The following is a 16,128-nucleotide window of genomic DNA, read 5'->3' as shown; positions in this document are numbered from 1 at the left end:
TATAAAATTGCTCAAGTGACTCTGCCCTCCCAGTAATTAAACATTGCATCTTCAGCCTGTTATATCCGCAAATGTCCAACTCAGATCCATGCTGATGCAAGGCCCAACATGCATTTTTGTGCTTCTGCTTTCACAATTACTCAACTTTTGTCAGTGTGTGTTGCAACCTTTATTGGGCATCATCGGAGGTACTCCCCCTCCATTTCTTCAATAGAATGTAAGATACCCAAAATACAATTGATTTGTTGGACTTGGCAGAGCTACTTGTGCTTAACCGCCTCTCGAGGATCCGTTAACTCTGGCGATGCATCTGTTTATTAACACTTGTAGATTTTGGTGTAACGACAATCGCGACTCCAACAAGTGGTATCAAAGCCAAAGGTCTCAATTTCAAAGCACCCCTAGCTCGTGCTGACAGGGAGATTGTTGGACTTGGCAACGCTCCCCATGTGTTTCATGACATGTGCTTAACTGCCGATCGAGGATCCTCTAACTTTGGTGATGTGTCCGTTTTCTAACACCTGTGGGTTTTGGTGGTAACGACAATCCTAATCCCAACACAATTCTTTTTGATTTTTCATCTTTTCTAACACATCGATGAATTTTGTTCTTTTCTCTTTGGAAACCTCATATTCTTGATCAATTATTCATCTATCAATATCCCTTTTGTGTAGGCGCTATAACTTGCAAAAAATTAGAGCTTTTTGTTGAAGCCTTTTTGGCATTGGCCTGGATTAGCTAAGTCTGGTTTCCATTGAGCTTCAAATGATCACACCGTGTTGATTTGGGGTGGTTGCCTTTGCTCTAGCCATGAAATTTGGTGGAGAGGTTGGGGCACATGAGATCTCCAATACCCAGAAAGGGTTTGGATAGATTCTAAACAGATTAGGAGATATTAAAATAATTAATATTTTTAATGGAGTCCCTAAGTCTAAACTTAGGGAAAATAAAATATTAATGCGTATTAATATGAATCTGTGTTAGAATGGTCCAAAAGACATGGGATCAAGCCAGATCTAATTTAGCCGTTGATTAGGGGCTTAATCTCGGCCGTTGAGATGTCAACAGGAAAAGTATAAGAGGAGGCTTGAGGGTCACTTGGAGAGGACACCAGAGTGATCAGCCATTCTATTCTCTAGTGGGGTTTGCTAAGAGAGATAGAATCAGTGATCGGGTAAGCAACTGAGGGGCATTGAGTATAGAGAAACAGAGGAGGCAAAGATTGTGTTGGGAGAGCAGCGCAACAACCAAGGAGAGTGATGCAGGGCCATGCAGAGGTAGCCAAGTGCTGCGCAGAGAACCAAAGAGGCCAGCGTGTCTGACGCAGAGGCCCAAAAAGCTGACGTAGGGCCTCCTGGCGCTGACGCAGGCCAAGAAAGGCTGACGTAGGGCCAGCATGAGACAAAGAAGGGCTAACGCAGTCCATATTGGGCAGATGCTGGGGTTGCAGAGTAGTTTTGTGCTGAGGAGTTGCTGGAAGGATTTTCCGGGGTTTTAGCCAGGAGATTTCTCTTAAACTGTGAGGTATAGCTGCTAAGGAAATTCTCTGTTGGGTAGGCCAGTTTCGGCACCCAGATTGTACTTTGATATTGCTTAATAAGAAAACCCTCAGATAGCTGCACCGGTTTTCTCGCATTAGGTTTTTCCGAGGACATTGGTCCAAAACTAATGGTGTCATGTAGTGTGTTTGTTCTTGTTTCTTTTAGTTGCTGATCTGTAATATGTTGAGCATGCACTGGTGTTTATTTTCAGTATTTACTTTGTAAATAACTTGTTAAAGAAAAATAACAAGTAGGTAGGAATAAATAAAAAAAAGGTGCATGAAGGGTTTCTAAACTAAGTAAACTTAGAAACTTCAACATGTTATCGGAGCGTGATTGCAGATCACAAGAGGACTAAAAGACATCAATAGAGTGGAGCAATAGCAGCAGAAAATAACAGTCTTGAGGTGACAAAAGTTGTTTCTAGCAGCGCAGAAGCCAAGAAGTGTGACACAGAGCCAGCTAGAGCCACGCAGAAGAAGCCAGGAGCTGTGCAGAGCCTTAGAGAGGCCGGCGTTGCTAACGTAGAGGGCCAGAGAGTTGACGCAGGGTATCCTAGGGCTGACGCAAATCCATCTAGGGTGACGCAGAGCCAGCGTGAGGCAGAGAGGGGTTGACGCAGTTCACAGAGAGGCAGTTGCTGGAGTCTAGAAGGCTGCAGAAATATTGCAGAGTGGAGCTGGTGAGGTATTGTAGTCAAAACAATACCTGGCAGAGTAGGGCCAGAGGAGTTGTTACCGAAGGTTTCTAGCCAAGGAACTTGGATTAGCAGTGCAGTTGCACAAGACGATCAGAGTAGGGGGCATCTCGACAAGCGACAGAAGGATTTCCAGGAGGGAAATCAGGACTTAGAGGGAGTCCAGAAGAGAACTTCCAGACAGGAAGTAGAGACTCAGAGGAGTGGAACAGAGAACTTATAGGAGGGAAGTAAAGGAGAGTCATGGCACTACACGGGGTAAGAGACTGGATAGATTGGACGGAGCATCGAACTTCGCAGTCTGGAAGGCCAAAATCTTATCAGTGCTTGATAGGAATCGTGTTAAGAACTTCGCCTTGAAGGTTATAGTTGTCCCAGTCGACCCCAATGAAAATGAAAGGTACAAAGAGGCGATGGCGAGGGCCAAGTGCATTATCCTTGACGGGGTCAAGGATCATGTGGTACCACATATAGCCGAGAAGGAAACAACAGTTGAGATGTGGGAGGCTCTCAAGAACTTGTACCAGCATACTTTTGTGCAGAGAAGAATGCTGTTCGAGAATCAGATGAGGTTGTATCACATGAAGAAGGGTCAATTGATTGACACCTTCCTTGGAGAACTGAATGAGATCCAAGACCAGTTGACTGCTATAAGAGCGACACCGGATCGAGAACTTATGGTGAGGACAACCCTGAATGTTGTCTCAGAAGATTGTGAAGTGTTTGTCCAAAGTTTCTTGGGCAGATGGACTCTCCTACCTTGGGATGAGATGTGGGCGGCTCTTCGCCAGGAAGAGATCAGACGGCAGTCGAAAACAGGTAGCAGCAGCAAAGGGATTAAAGTTCAGCAGGAGGAGGAGGATGTGGCCTAACATTTGAGGGAAAGTAGGAGAAGCGGAAGAAGAAAGATCTCTCCAAGATCAAGTGCTTTCATTGTGAGGAGATGGGTCATTATGCGACCCATAGCCCAAGGAAGAAGAGAAAGGGAGAGTCTTCTGAGACTAAGGCAGCGCCAGCATGGGCAGAGAAGGAAGTTTTGACAGACGATGACTGTGCCATGAGTGCACACACGCCACTTGAGTGGAAGTGGGGAGATATCGAGTTGTAGTCAGGCGGACTACAGGCGATGAGGGGCAGGATCCTTGAGGTACCAAACCTCTTGGATTAGACCTTGCTACGGGAGCCCCGACGAGGAGTAGCAGGATTGGCTGAGTGGGTAGAGATGGATGCGTTTTGAGTGACAAAGAGAGCTATAGTGCAGGAGTCTCGAGACAGTGCAGAGCTAGTAGGCTCAGCAGTGTGAGAGGCATAGGAGTGTTGCACCAGTGCAGGAAGGCACAGAGGTGTGCAATGGTGTGAGATGCAAGAGAGTTGTTGCAACAGCGCAGAGGTCAGAAAGGGAGTACTTGTTAGCGGCAGAGGGAGCTTTAGCATCAGTGGATGTTTCTAGCCCAACAGGGAGGTTTGTTGGGAGATCAGTTACTTACTTCTCAGTAACTGAGTTGCAATGCAACAGTGGGCAGCATGATGCAGCTTGATGAGAGGAGGTGCAATGCGAATGCAGTGTTGGGAGGAAGGACCAGCAACATCATGGATGCAGAGGGAGCTGTCGTACAGATGCAACAGTGGCAGTGGCAGAACCATGGGCAACAGTATAGGAGGTAGTAGTGCAGAGGATGTTGGGTAGGAAGGCCTAGCATCAGCACAGGTACCGATGCCGGATGATCAGAGTAATACTCAATGAGGAGTATTGCTAGAGCATAGTCCTCGCTAAGAGGGAGTGTTGATTTGGGGTAGCATCGGATGTGCTCTAGCCATGAAATTTGGTGGAGAGGTTGGGGCACATGAGATGTCCAATACCCAGAAAGGGTTTGGACAGATTCTAAACAGATTAGGAGATATTAAAATAATTAATATTTTTAATGGAGTCCTTAAGTCTAAACTTAGGGAAAATAAAATATTAATGTGTATTAATATGAATCTGTGTTAGAATGGTCCAAAAGACATGGATCAAGCCAGATCTAATCTTAGCCGTTGATTAGGGACTTAATCTCGGCCGTTGAGATGTCAACAGGAAAAGTATAAGAGGAGGCTTGAGGGTCACTTGGAGAGGACACCAGAGTGATCAATCATTCTATTCTCTAGAGCGGGGTTTGCTAAGAGAGATAGAATCAGTGATTGGGAGAGCAGTTGAGGGGCATTGAGTACAGAGAAACAAAGAAGGCAGAGATTGTGCCGGGAGAGTAGCACAGCAGCCAAGGAGAGTGATGCAGAGCCAGCAAAGGCTCACGCAGGGCCACGCAGAGGTAGCCAAGTGCTCTGCAGAGCACCAGAGAGGCCAGCGTGTCTGACGTAGAGGCCCAGAAAGCTGGCGCAAGGCCAACGTGAGACAAAGAGGGGTTGAAGCAGTCCAGATTGGGCAGACGCTAGGGTTGTAGAGCGGTTTTGTGCTGAGGTGTTGCTGGAAGGATTTTCCAGGGTTTCAGCCAGGAGATTTCTCTCAAACTGTGAGGTATAGCTGCTAAGGATATTCTCCATTGGGTAGACCAGTTTCGGCACCCAGATTGTACTCTGATATTGCTTAATAAGAAAACCCTCATATAGCTGCACCGGTTTTCCTGCATTGGGTTTTTCTGGGGACATTGATCCAAAAATAATGGTGTCATGTGGTGTGTTTGTTCTTGTTTCTTTTAGTTGCGATCTGTAATATGTTGAGCATGCATTGGTGTTTATTTTCCGTATTTATTTTGTAAATAACTTGTTAAAGAAAAATAACAAGTAGGTAGGAATAAATTAGAAAAAAGTGCATGAAGGGTTTCTAAACTAAGTAAACTTAGAAACTTCAACACACTGTTCCATTTTGGTCTTCCTTTGCCAACATGTGAACCTCCTATATACACTCATCGCCACTTTGTGCCTCGTATTCTTTAACTGATTCATAAATAGAAAACCACTCTGCCTTAGAACCACGAGTCCGCTCTCATAGCCCCCCTTCTGCTCACGTTCTTTGAACCCAACAACATAATATCTATTGGCAAAGAATGAGATCTTCATAAAAAATTTCCCGAGTCTTAAACAACCAAATCTTGTTGCCTCTAATTGATAGCCAAAGGCCATTGACCCTGCACTGTAGCTTTCCTAACTAGCCTCTAGGTGTTAAACTAGATCTTCCTCTTCTTTTATTTTTTATTAAATCCTCATACTGAATCAGAAGTTTCTATGCCATGTTTACAAAGTCTATTGATTTTTTTTATATTTTCCTTGATGGTTGCTCATGAATATTCAGAAATAGGGGAAATTTTTGCTTTACAATAACCTTTCCAATTCCCAAGCTTATTCTTAGCTTTAGTCATTCAATTATTGCTGTTATCTCTGCTTTGTATGTTGAAGTTTTTTCTAAGCCGTTGCAATATGTAATTACTGAAAACCCCTGAGAATTCCTTATGACACCTTTTCCCTCTGGTCCTGTGTGGCCTTTCGTGCCTCCTTTAAAGTTCAACTGGCGGACATGAAGTGAAATATCACTCTAAGCATAGTTGCGAATCTTGAGATGATTCTTTGAAGTCTGTTCTTCAACTGGCTTCTGGAGGTATAAGTGTTCCTGCTATTCAAAGGAATTTATTTCATTGAAGAGCAACTTCTGTATTGCATGAAGTGAAAGAACTGGAAAGCCAAAATATTTGGAGCTTGAAAGCTTACAGATTTACATACCACTGTGAATTAACCTGTTAATATAATATGCCATTTGGTTCATTAGTTATCATATCTAAGATGAAGTCTGCTGCAATTGAATGTATTTTGGCATGGTTCTGTAATTAGAGCTTGTAGCCGAGTTTCTTGATTTATTTTTAAACTCATTACACTAACTAAAGGCAGAAGTGTTATCACCATTCAGCATTTTAATTTATTTCATCATTTACAATTAAATGAGAAATTCCTTCATTTTCCTTTGTTAGTGTGGTTTTGTTGCATTATTTTAGTGTTTTCTCATTGTTAATGATTTTCCTCTCTTGCAAGTTTCTTGATTGTACATAGTCTGGTTTGTGTAACAGATGAATATTGTGCGAGTGTCAAATATCATGGGAATTGAGCCAAAACCGTTTGACCCGAAGACATTTGTTGAAGAGGAAACTTTTGAGACAGATGAATCTGGAACTAAGAAACGGATTAGATTGGAAGATAATATAGTGTGCTGGAGGAAGGTCCAGAATCGTAATGGTACCATGACTGTAAGTACAATATTGCCAATTTTTTTCCATAAAAAGATTATATTCAGTATCTCAAAGGTGAAATCATTGTTAGAGTCATTGTGAGAGCCTAACTGACTATAACATTGTAACAGCATGCAAAATAGGCAAGCAGATTAATTTTTTTTGTTAATCATTTGTTAATTTTCATAATCGGGAAAAAAATTCACATGTGCCAGTGAGATAAAGTCACATCTTTGAGCTCCGAAGGATTTTGTGAATCATCTGTCGTCTGCTGACGGAACTGAGTTTCCAGTTTGATTCAGTTTTGCCTTAAGGTGATTAGTATTGCTACCATTACTGATTGAACCCATAAGTGGGCACCTGGGGAGGGGTGGCAGCCCCCCTCCTATAATGCTGTGGTGACTGGGGATCACCAGTCCAATCCAAATGGAGAAGGCACTAGCAGGGGAAATGGCAGCAGCCAGGAAAAGCCTGTTCTCGGAGCTCAATGGAAATCCCGTCTCAAGGGAAGATGCCTTCCTAAAGCTGCTGCAATCTTAAGTACGTGGTTCCAAACAATAAGCTGGAAGGGTACCATCAGTATATTAAAAATCATGCACTCATCTGCAAATTCAAAGGGATCTAATCGACTGAGAGGGATCTTGTTAAATGTATCTAAGAACAAATGGCAACCCAAGGGCCATATTGAGTTGAAACTGAGGGCGAAGGGTTTTTTTACGGTGATATTCTCTAATCCGGGGGACAGGACCTGGATTTTTGAAAACAGGCAATATTTCTTTAATAATGCCGGTTTGTTCATGCGGTACTGAGAGGAGTGTTACAATCCATAGAAGGAAAAATTATTGGTGGCTCCAATTTGGGTGAGACTGTTTTCTTTGCTTGAAGATTTTTGGTATCTTGAGATTCTATAAGGAATACCTGGAATAGGTACTTCCATTGGAATGTTTGTTAAGATTTCAGATGTCACCAAGAGAGGTTGTTATTCCTCTTATGCTAGGATTTGCGTATACATGAATATAACACAGCCTCTGCTAGAATCAATAGAGATTGATTGTCATGACGAGGTATGGTGCCAACCTCTGGACCATGAGCATGTGTCGGTTCTGTGTAGGTGATGCCATGAGTATGGGCAATTTTTTTCGTGATTGTCTGCGAAATAAAGATGAAATACAAGAAACTGCAGCAAAGAAGGATGCTGAAAGGTTGCAAAAAGTGGTCAATAAGAGAAAAAACCCTAAAATTTAACCAACTAAAGTGACGGCAAACAAAAACCCGTTTGGAAACAAATATGCAGGAAACTTAGATTAGGAAGGAGATATCCCCCAGGCGAAAGCTACGCCTACGAGAAAAGCCCTAGAGGCCCCATTAGAAATCTTGGATTGAGGGGAAATACCATTGTTTTAAAAAACGGCCGTTTTGATACCGAAACGGCCGAGTTGATCCGAGCCGATACCCTCAGCCATGACTCGGCCTTTGAAACGGTACGTTTGGCCGAGTCAGCCATGACTCGGCCAACTCGGCCGTTTCTGTTATGACTCGGCCGAGTCACAAAAAGCCGGCCCAGAACACGTTAAACAACAATTTAATATTTTTTTAATGGATTTTTAAGGTGATTTCTGATTGGTTTGGACTCCAAGGTGTTATATGAATTTGCTAAATGTCATTTGGGGTCCATTCCCCCTCCCAAACCCTATTTAACACACTCAAATGCTCTCTACTATTGATATGCTATTCAAATTTCATGGTAATGTTAAATTCTTAAAGTAAAAGTGACATTCTCCTTAATCTTCATTTTCATCCTTTTACTTAAATTTTTAACATTACCATGAAATGACTCAGGATGTTTGAGAGTGGTTTCGGCCTCATTGGATTTCATATGGAGAAAGTAGAATTTTAGATTTCATTCAAAATCCAGCAGACTTATCAGTTTTTCAGGATTTCAGGATTGGAGGATTGCAATGTTTCCATTGAATTTTGTCATGTATTAGGGTATGGAACTCGTATTTAATCAAGAGCACCAATCCCTCTATGTACCTTGATGTTAGTGACATTGGTTGTCGAACTCCTTTGGGATTCGCTCCCAAACCAGGAGCTTCTGAAAATGTTGCTCCCGCTCCCATTTTCGCTCTTGCTCCCAAGTAACACAAAGAAGAGAAACCGTTTGGATCAAAAATAGTTAAATGATCTAGTTTATGTCCAATACAACCTCCGGCTCAGACGAAACCATTTGCTGAACAAAAGACCTGATTTAGATCCCATTGTGTTGGAAGACATTGATCCAACATTAGATTGGGTAGTGGAGAGTCGTCCAGCAGAGTTTGATCTTGATGAGGATCTTGATTTAGATTTAGATATCGAGACATCAATTGAACTTGAATATGCTGTTCAATTGAATGCAGATCCCAATCCACCATCCTTAGTCTCACAACCAGCAAGGACTCTAGTTGTAGGTGCTTCCTCTGCTCAGCCACGACAGAAGCGCAGCCGCATATCTACTCTATCTCAGCTTGCATCTGCTGCAGTTGCACAGCCTGCTAGTGGTACCACTTCTACAGCTGCAGTTGGAGATGATGATGATGAGGAGGAGCCATGGACCCCCTGTCTGACTCTGATGATGATCCAGAGATTGATCGACATGATCTTGGCTCCTCTGGCAGTAGCTACTAGCCAGTAGCTGTAGTACTAGTACTGGAGTCTGGTTGCAGTTTACTTTTGTTGTAGAGGCCATTTCTAGCCTCCTTGGTTATGTGTTTTTTGTTTTGAGTCTTTGATCATGTATGACAGTTGACTATGTATTGCCATTGGGTACCATTTTGATATAATGGATTGGTTCATGAGCCTACTTTGATCATATGTTGTCTTCCATCTATATTATAATGCTGTGTGTTTGGAAACATGAATGAAAATCTCTAAAATTATGTTTAAAATCTTTAAAATTATGTTTTTTTATAAAAAAATAAATATTTAATGTATTTTTTACAACGACCGAGTCATTGAAATCGAGCCGACCGAGTCATTACCATTTCGGAGTCGGAGTCGGAGTCGATCCTCGGCCGAGTCGGAGTCGGAGTCAGAGTTTTAAAACTATGGGAAATACCCATGGGTGAAATGGAGAGAATGGAAACCGAGGAGACTGTGGAAATCCTCAGCAGTGAGGAACAAATTTTGGCTAGGATGCTAGCGAAATGGCAACATTTGGATTCGAGGTTTATCCCGGAGCAACAAAAGCACCAATTTTAAGAGCTCTATAAAAAATTGCAAAGCCAAGGTAGACTGGGAGGTGGGGAAAAGGGAATGGCTAACAAGGGATCAGGAACTCAAGCCCAGATTGGGCTTGACAAAGGACAACAATTATAGAAAACAAAAAAAGAGGGTGTAAAACTATTAAAGAATCAATCCAAACGGTAGGAGAACATCTTGTCAACTCTGGGCAGGTGTTTGTGCTTTCAGAGGTGTTTTCCTTCTCTAGAAACTCAACTCAATGAATATCATCACATGGAACATTTGCGGCCTCAATAGCAGAGGTAAGTAGAGGCATCTTAAGGATAGGATAAATAAAGAACTCCTTGAAATTGTAATGTGCAGGAGGCAAAGATCTCAAGTGAGAAGGTTAAAGAAATTGCATTGTGTTGTTGGAAAGACTCTGAATCTATGGCATTGGATGCTAAAGGTAGTGCTGGAGGTCTTGCGATCCTCTGGAACCCTCTTGCGGTTTCTTTCCTAGACTGGATTGCTTGCCCATTTATTTTATCAGGTAGATTTAGATATATTGGAACCAAGGAGGTTGTTGGTTTGATTGCTATCTATGGACCTCATCTCCTAGCAGAAAAGGCAGCATTTTTATCCAACCTCTGCTTAATTAAATTGCTGCAACTAGTTGAACTCTGGATTACAAGGGGAGATTTCAATCTTATTAAATGCATGGAGGAAAATAAAGGGGGGATTCGAAGGCTTGACTCTGAATGTCAATAGTCTGCCAATCTGATTTATGGGTTAAGGGTGGCATATTTGGACACAATTAATGGAGTTTTTATGTGGAATAACTGTAGGGGTGGAAAACATCAAGTAGTGAGCCGCCTAGTTCATTTTTTGGGTGTTAGAATCTCTGTTGGGTCGAGACATATTTGTTGAAGAGAAGATCTTGCCTTGCCTAGGATCAAACCATTGGCCAATTAGAATAGAATTATATTTGAAAATCTCTCCCTGAAATCGCCTCTTTCGTTTTGAGAGTCATTGTCATATAAATGAAGTCATGTTACACTTTGTAAAAGGTCAATATTGTCTAGGTAAAGTATCCTCCAAGAACTTGTCACATAACCTCTTCAAGTCGGCCTACAAACGATGAAGAAGCTGCTAGATAAAGTCGGCCTAACTCCAGCTGTCAAGTCAGCCTAAAGGTCAAGTGAAGAAGTGTATAAATAGCCCAACTCGACCTCATTTGGTCATATACAATTCGGACAAGAAGTTCGACCTGAATTCGGTCTAGACAAAAGTGCGAAGAGAGGGTAAAAAGGAGTGCGAAGAAGAAGCAACAAAAAGAAGTGCGAAGTTTCTTCTAGAAGACTATCTTCTGGGTATAGCGAAGTTTCTTCTGGGCAATGTGAAGTTAGGGAAGCAAAGCTTCTTCTGGGGCAGCAAGAGAAGGACTCTTCTGGGTGATCAAAGTAGAGACTGAGTTTCTCTAGAAAAGACCTAGAGACCGAGTTTCACTAGAGAAGACCTAGAGACCGAGATTCTGTAGGGAAGTTGAGAAGAAGCAGTGGAAAAGATAGAGACCGAGTTTCTCTAGAAGGAGTCGAGGAGAAGTGTCTTCAGATCAAAAGGAAAGGCAAAGGAGGGAAGAGGCAGAGCATCAAGGTTGATGACAAAGTTCTTGAGAGGAGACTATAGTCAAGGGTCTGTGTCATGGTCTTGGTACTTATCAATTGAAGATCTAGAAGAAGAATTTTGATCGGGTTTTCCTCTCAAGAGGTGAGAGGTTTTGGCCTTGGCTGGAGAAGCCTACATATTGTGTCACTTGTCTTTTATTATGCATTTTGGTAATTTTCTTGATGAAAGAACACATTAATAAGCTAACAAAGAAAAGACTATAAGATAAGAAGTAAAAGTGCATCACAAGCAATTATCAAGAAGAGAAATTGTTAACTTTGAATGCCCTAGATTTCTCAACATGGTATCAGAGCTTAGGTGCTGAAGACAAGAAGGGGCAGTCAAAAGCAAGTTGACACACAAGAATCAATCTTCAAAGAAGGCATCAAAGCAAGTCGAAGGCTATCAACGAGATCAAGATCTACATCAAAGAAACCCTAGATCGAAGAAGGCAGAAAGAAAGACCAAAACCCTAGAAGCACTTCAGATATCATCACATCATCAAAGGAGTGAAAGCTCTTCAATTCAAGAAGGATTGTGAATCAAGCTCTCTCTCATCAATCACTCAAGAAGAAGGCCCTCTATAAACATCGAGATTAAAGAGGAAGCAAGCAACAATCTTACAAGTCTATCTATGACCATATCTGATGATATCAAAATGTCTTTTTCAAGGGAAGCAATAAATTGGTTGGGGTTGTAAATTTCCTTGCATGGAAGGAAAGGGTTGACCTAAATCTCATTGAGAATGAGGTCATGGATCACATTAAGGGTTCAGTAACCCGACCCCCAAAGAAGATACTCAAGCTCATGCTAGATACATGAGGGGGGAAGTGAGAGCCCAAAGGATTCTTATAGAATCTATAAAAGACTCTCTAATCCCATATGTATCAAAATTGGAGAATGCAAAAGCTATATATGACAAACTGGTAGAGTTGTTTTCCGTAAGTACTGCAGGAGAAGTAATCTCCTTAAGGCAAGAAATCTACAAAATGAAGATATCCAAGATGGAATAGCCTCATACTTCATGAGGATATCAAAAATTCGAGATCAACTACAAGAACTAGGAGAAGTTATGTCTGATCGAGAGATGACCATAGTGGTACTAAATGCACTATCGGAAGAATGGGGTAACTTCACTTCAAGTCTATATGGGAAGAAAGAGACTTCATTTCAAGATCTATGGTCACTCTGTAAGATTGAAGAAACCAGACTGAAGGCAAAGATTGATGTCGGACCAAGTGAGCAGAATCAAGCATATGCTACAATGACAAGAAGAAAAGGAAAATTTGGAAAGTTCGGTCCTCCAAAGAAAAGGAAGAACATGGATAAGATAAGATGCTATGGATGTCATGAACTTGGGCATTATAAAATAGATTGTCCTAATTGTAGTAAGGACAAGAGGAATAGGGAAGAAGCACACATTACTGAAGAAGTGAAAGAACCCGAGTCAAAGAAGCCTAAGAATGAAGAAGTAAAAGATCTCTACTATGACTGAGATGATCTTCTTCTCTAGAAGGTACTTTCACTTGTAAGTTATAGATATGAAGCAATGTAAATAAGATAGGATGCATCATATTAGAAAGAAGAATTGTAATAGAAGCATTAGAAGTAATAGCTCGTGACATGGGAAACATAAGTATGTTTGGTGCAAATCCTACTGATTACAAAGAATAGGAAGCTCTTAGGAAACCTCATTAATACTTATAGAAGCAGAGGTAGCCATCGACTGGGTTCATCATAGAAGAAAACATCCATCGGGTGAGGATGTGAAACATCCTCAAGTTTCTCTGATAGAATTCTCATCAAAGGATTCCCCAATGTAGAAAGGAAGCAAAGGTTTTCATCAGGAATTCCAATTCGTGAGATTCAAGGAATGATTGTATGATGACATAACAAGAAAGAAGGTCTAAAGGATAAAGTCCTTTCGAATGAAGCTGCTGCAAGAAGTCTGAATGACCAAAAGAAAGATGAGGTATGTATGCTTGCATAGATTATTATGAAAGTCATATGGTTGCAGATAATATGGATCACTATTTCCATCCTAGGAAATATGATCAAGAAAAGAAAGGATCTCCTCCTCCGAAAGATTGCAGCAAAAACACAAGTCGCACTAGATGAAATCAACATAATATATATTCTCATATGAATCATGAGGAAGCTGACTACAATCAAGGAACTATGATTGGAAGCTCCTGGGAATAAAATGTGTGATAAAAGAAAGGAAGAGATTGGAATAATATGCAATGAAGGAAGAAGGCATTCAACATCCGAAGTCCAAGAAGATTTGACTAGAAGATCTCTCAGAAAGATGTGAAGACTCTTATGGAAGTCAGAAAAAGATAGAGACCCTTGACAATGGATATCTATGGGAGATGTGTCAATCTGCATGCAGGATGTTGATACCTACAAGAAGATGTCATGTAGAATATCCAGTTGGAGCTGGTTGAAGTAGGAGTCTCTTGTGGGTTGTAGCCTGCAGAAAACATATGGGAGTTGGAGCTTCCTTGCATGTTGTAGCTTGCAGAAAAATTGAGGTAGCAACCTCCTATAGGTTGGAGCCTACAAAAAATCAGATGTAATAAGGAGTAGGAGCTTGCCTTTGCATCACAACAATAATAAAATCGTGGTTTTCTCCCTTTATGGGTTTCCACATATATCTGGTGTCAATATGTGTTTTTATTATGTGCTGATGTGATGTTTTGGTTTGCTTATTACTTGTTCACATATTCAATCTGCTGGTCATTATTTGTTAAGCTGCTCATGTAATGTTTTAGTTAATGAGTTTAATGAAAAGAATTTTAATGTCCATGAATATACTAAATTGATTCACCCCTCCTCTTAGTTTAGTCAAGTTTTCATCAATTGGTATCAGAGCGGGTTCCTTTTGTATAAGCCTAATAGCTTGAAGGTAGGTCTGGTTGAGTCATGGACTATCAAAGTGTACCTATGTTGAGTGCAACAAACTTTCATGAATGGAGAGATAAGGTAAAATCTGAACTGATAGCTTATGGACCTGGTGTATGGAAACTTGTATGTGATGGCTACTGTAAAGACTCCCCCTCTACGCAAGAACAACAGTGGAATGCTAAGGCAAAATGTGTTATGTTTAACAATCTTCATAATAAGGATCTTGATACAGTAATAGATTTAACATCTGCAAAAGAAATATGGGATAGATTGCAGCTTATTCATGAAGGAGAGACTAGTGCAGAAAAAGAGAAGAGAAAGAGGAAGAAGAAAAAACCCTGTCAGAAAGAAAGTGTTCAGTTAAATGAGGTCTCTGCTAGTGTGAATGGACCTTATTGCCATGAAGAAAAGACAACTGAAGAACAAGCCAAGCTTGACATAGCCTTGACTGAAATAGAAAGATTGAAGAATGAAAACAAAGATTTGAAGAAATTGGTGCAGATATGTGATGAAAGAGAGCATGAATACAAGGAGGGAATCATTAGCCTAAGGACACAACTTGAAGAAGCAAGAAGAATAGAAGAGATGATGAATAGTCAGATAAAGGAGAAAGAGGTACAATGTGCAAGGTTAGAGGTCGAGATTAATTCAGCTAAAAGTGAGTTAGATGAAAAGAAAATGTTGTGTAAGCAGCTAGAAGAGGAGGTTGTCTCTATGAAAAACTCAGAAAAGTGCAGTAGATCAAAGGAAGCCATAAAAGATAATGAAGCAACTCTAAAAAGACCTACAAAAGAAGAGTCCAACAACAACATGTTTTGTAAAGAAACAAATAAAAACAAGCAACAACATCAAGAACCAAAAAATAAGGCGAAGAAATGGTCATATACAAGAAGGTCATTTGCTCCTAGAGATGAATTGAGCAAATTTGGAAAATTTCAAAGGAGAGAATATATCTCATGCTTCCATTGCCATGAACCTGGACACATAATAGCATATTGTAAGAACAAGAAAATCAAGACTATTCAGCAAAAGATGCAACAAACAAGAAGGTACTATTGAGCAAGCAAACAAATGAGAACATTAGAAACCAAGTACATAAACTCTTTCTATGGTAATTGTTATATGTGTAATGAATTTGGACATAAATCGTTTGAATGCAAATTGTACACAAAGAAAAGCATGAACTCAACAAGGAGCACACCATTTCTTTCATTTCTTGGCAACGCAAAATGTTATGTATGTAGAAATCTTGGCCACAAAGCCAAAGATTGCATGTTGACAAATACTCTAAAGGATTCAAAACAAATGATGGAAGCAAAACCAAGCAGACGAGACAATGAGCCAAAAGGAAATGTAGACAACAACAAAAAGCGACCAACTAAAGTATGGAAGAGGAAGAAAAAGGAGCAGCTTAAGACTTCAATATCAAAATGAAGTCATCATAACCTTAGGGGGAGTTGCTCAAGAAAGTAAAAGAAGAATTCATTTAGGAGCAACAACATCTCAAGGGGAGTGCAAGCCCAACACATCTTGAAAAATATCAAATTTACTCTTGCGGTGCATATTTCATGTACATGAAGAAAAAGAGATTATTTGATTCATCAGTCAAAGCATGAATAGGATATGTTACGATTTGGTCCAAAAATGGTGTTTCAATGACAACAAATTTGCAAGAAATTTGGTGAATGCATGACTTTTATTTCCCAGGCACAGAGTGACAACGAAAACTAATATTCTATGAGACAAGAAATGTTGGTTAAAATAAAATAAACATTTAAATAATCCCTCTCTGACTTTAAGCATGTGAATAAAACAAATGAAGGCATATGTGACTCTATGTACAACGATCATTCAAACAGATATAATAAGCATTAAGAATCTTCATCGTGTGAAGGATGTAGGC

The 16,128-nt window shown here is 40.6% G+C and overlaps 1 protein-coding gene across 2 annotated transcripts in view; it reads left to right on the top strand.

Annotated features, from left to right (window-relative positions):
- Positions 1-16,128, top strand: part of LOC149244799 (protein LEO1 homolog) — a 76,764-nt gene that overhangs the window by 21,451 nt on the left and 39,185 nt on the right. For both annotated transcript variants that reach the window (XM_089375005.1, XM_089375004.1), the window contains exon 6: positions 6,291-6,467. In XM_089375005.1, coding sequence (XP_089231131.1) covers positions 6,291-6,467 — 177 coding nt within the window. The remainder of the gene's footprint in view (positions 1-6,290; positions 6,468-16,128) is intronic.

Source organism: Pinus tabuliformis, chromosome 8 (genome assembly GCF_031772625.1).
Source record: "Pinus tabuliformis cultivar Carrire ecotype Pingquan chromosome 8, CPIR1, whole genome shotgun sequence".
NCBI classification, from domain to species: Eukaryota; Viridiplantae; Streptophyta; class Pinopsida; order Pinales; family Pinaceae; genus Pinus; species Pinus tabuliformis.
The sequence above is the reverse complement of the archived record's forward strand: the minus strand, read 5'-3'. Positions and strand labels throughout refer to the sequence as shown.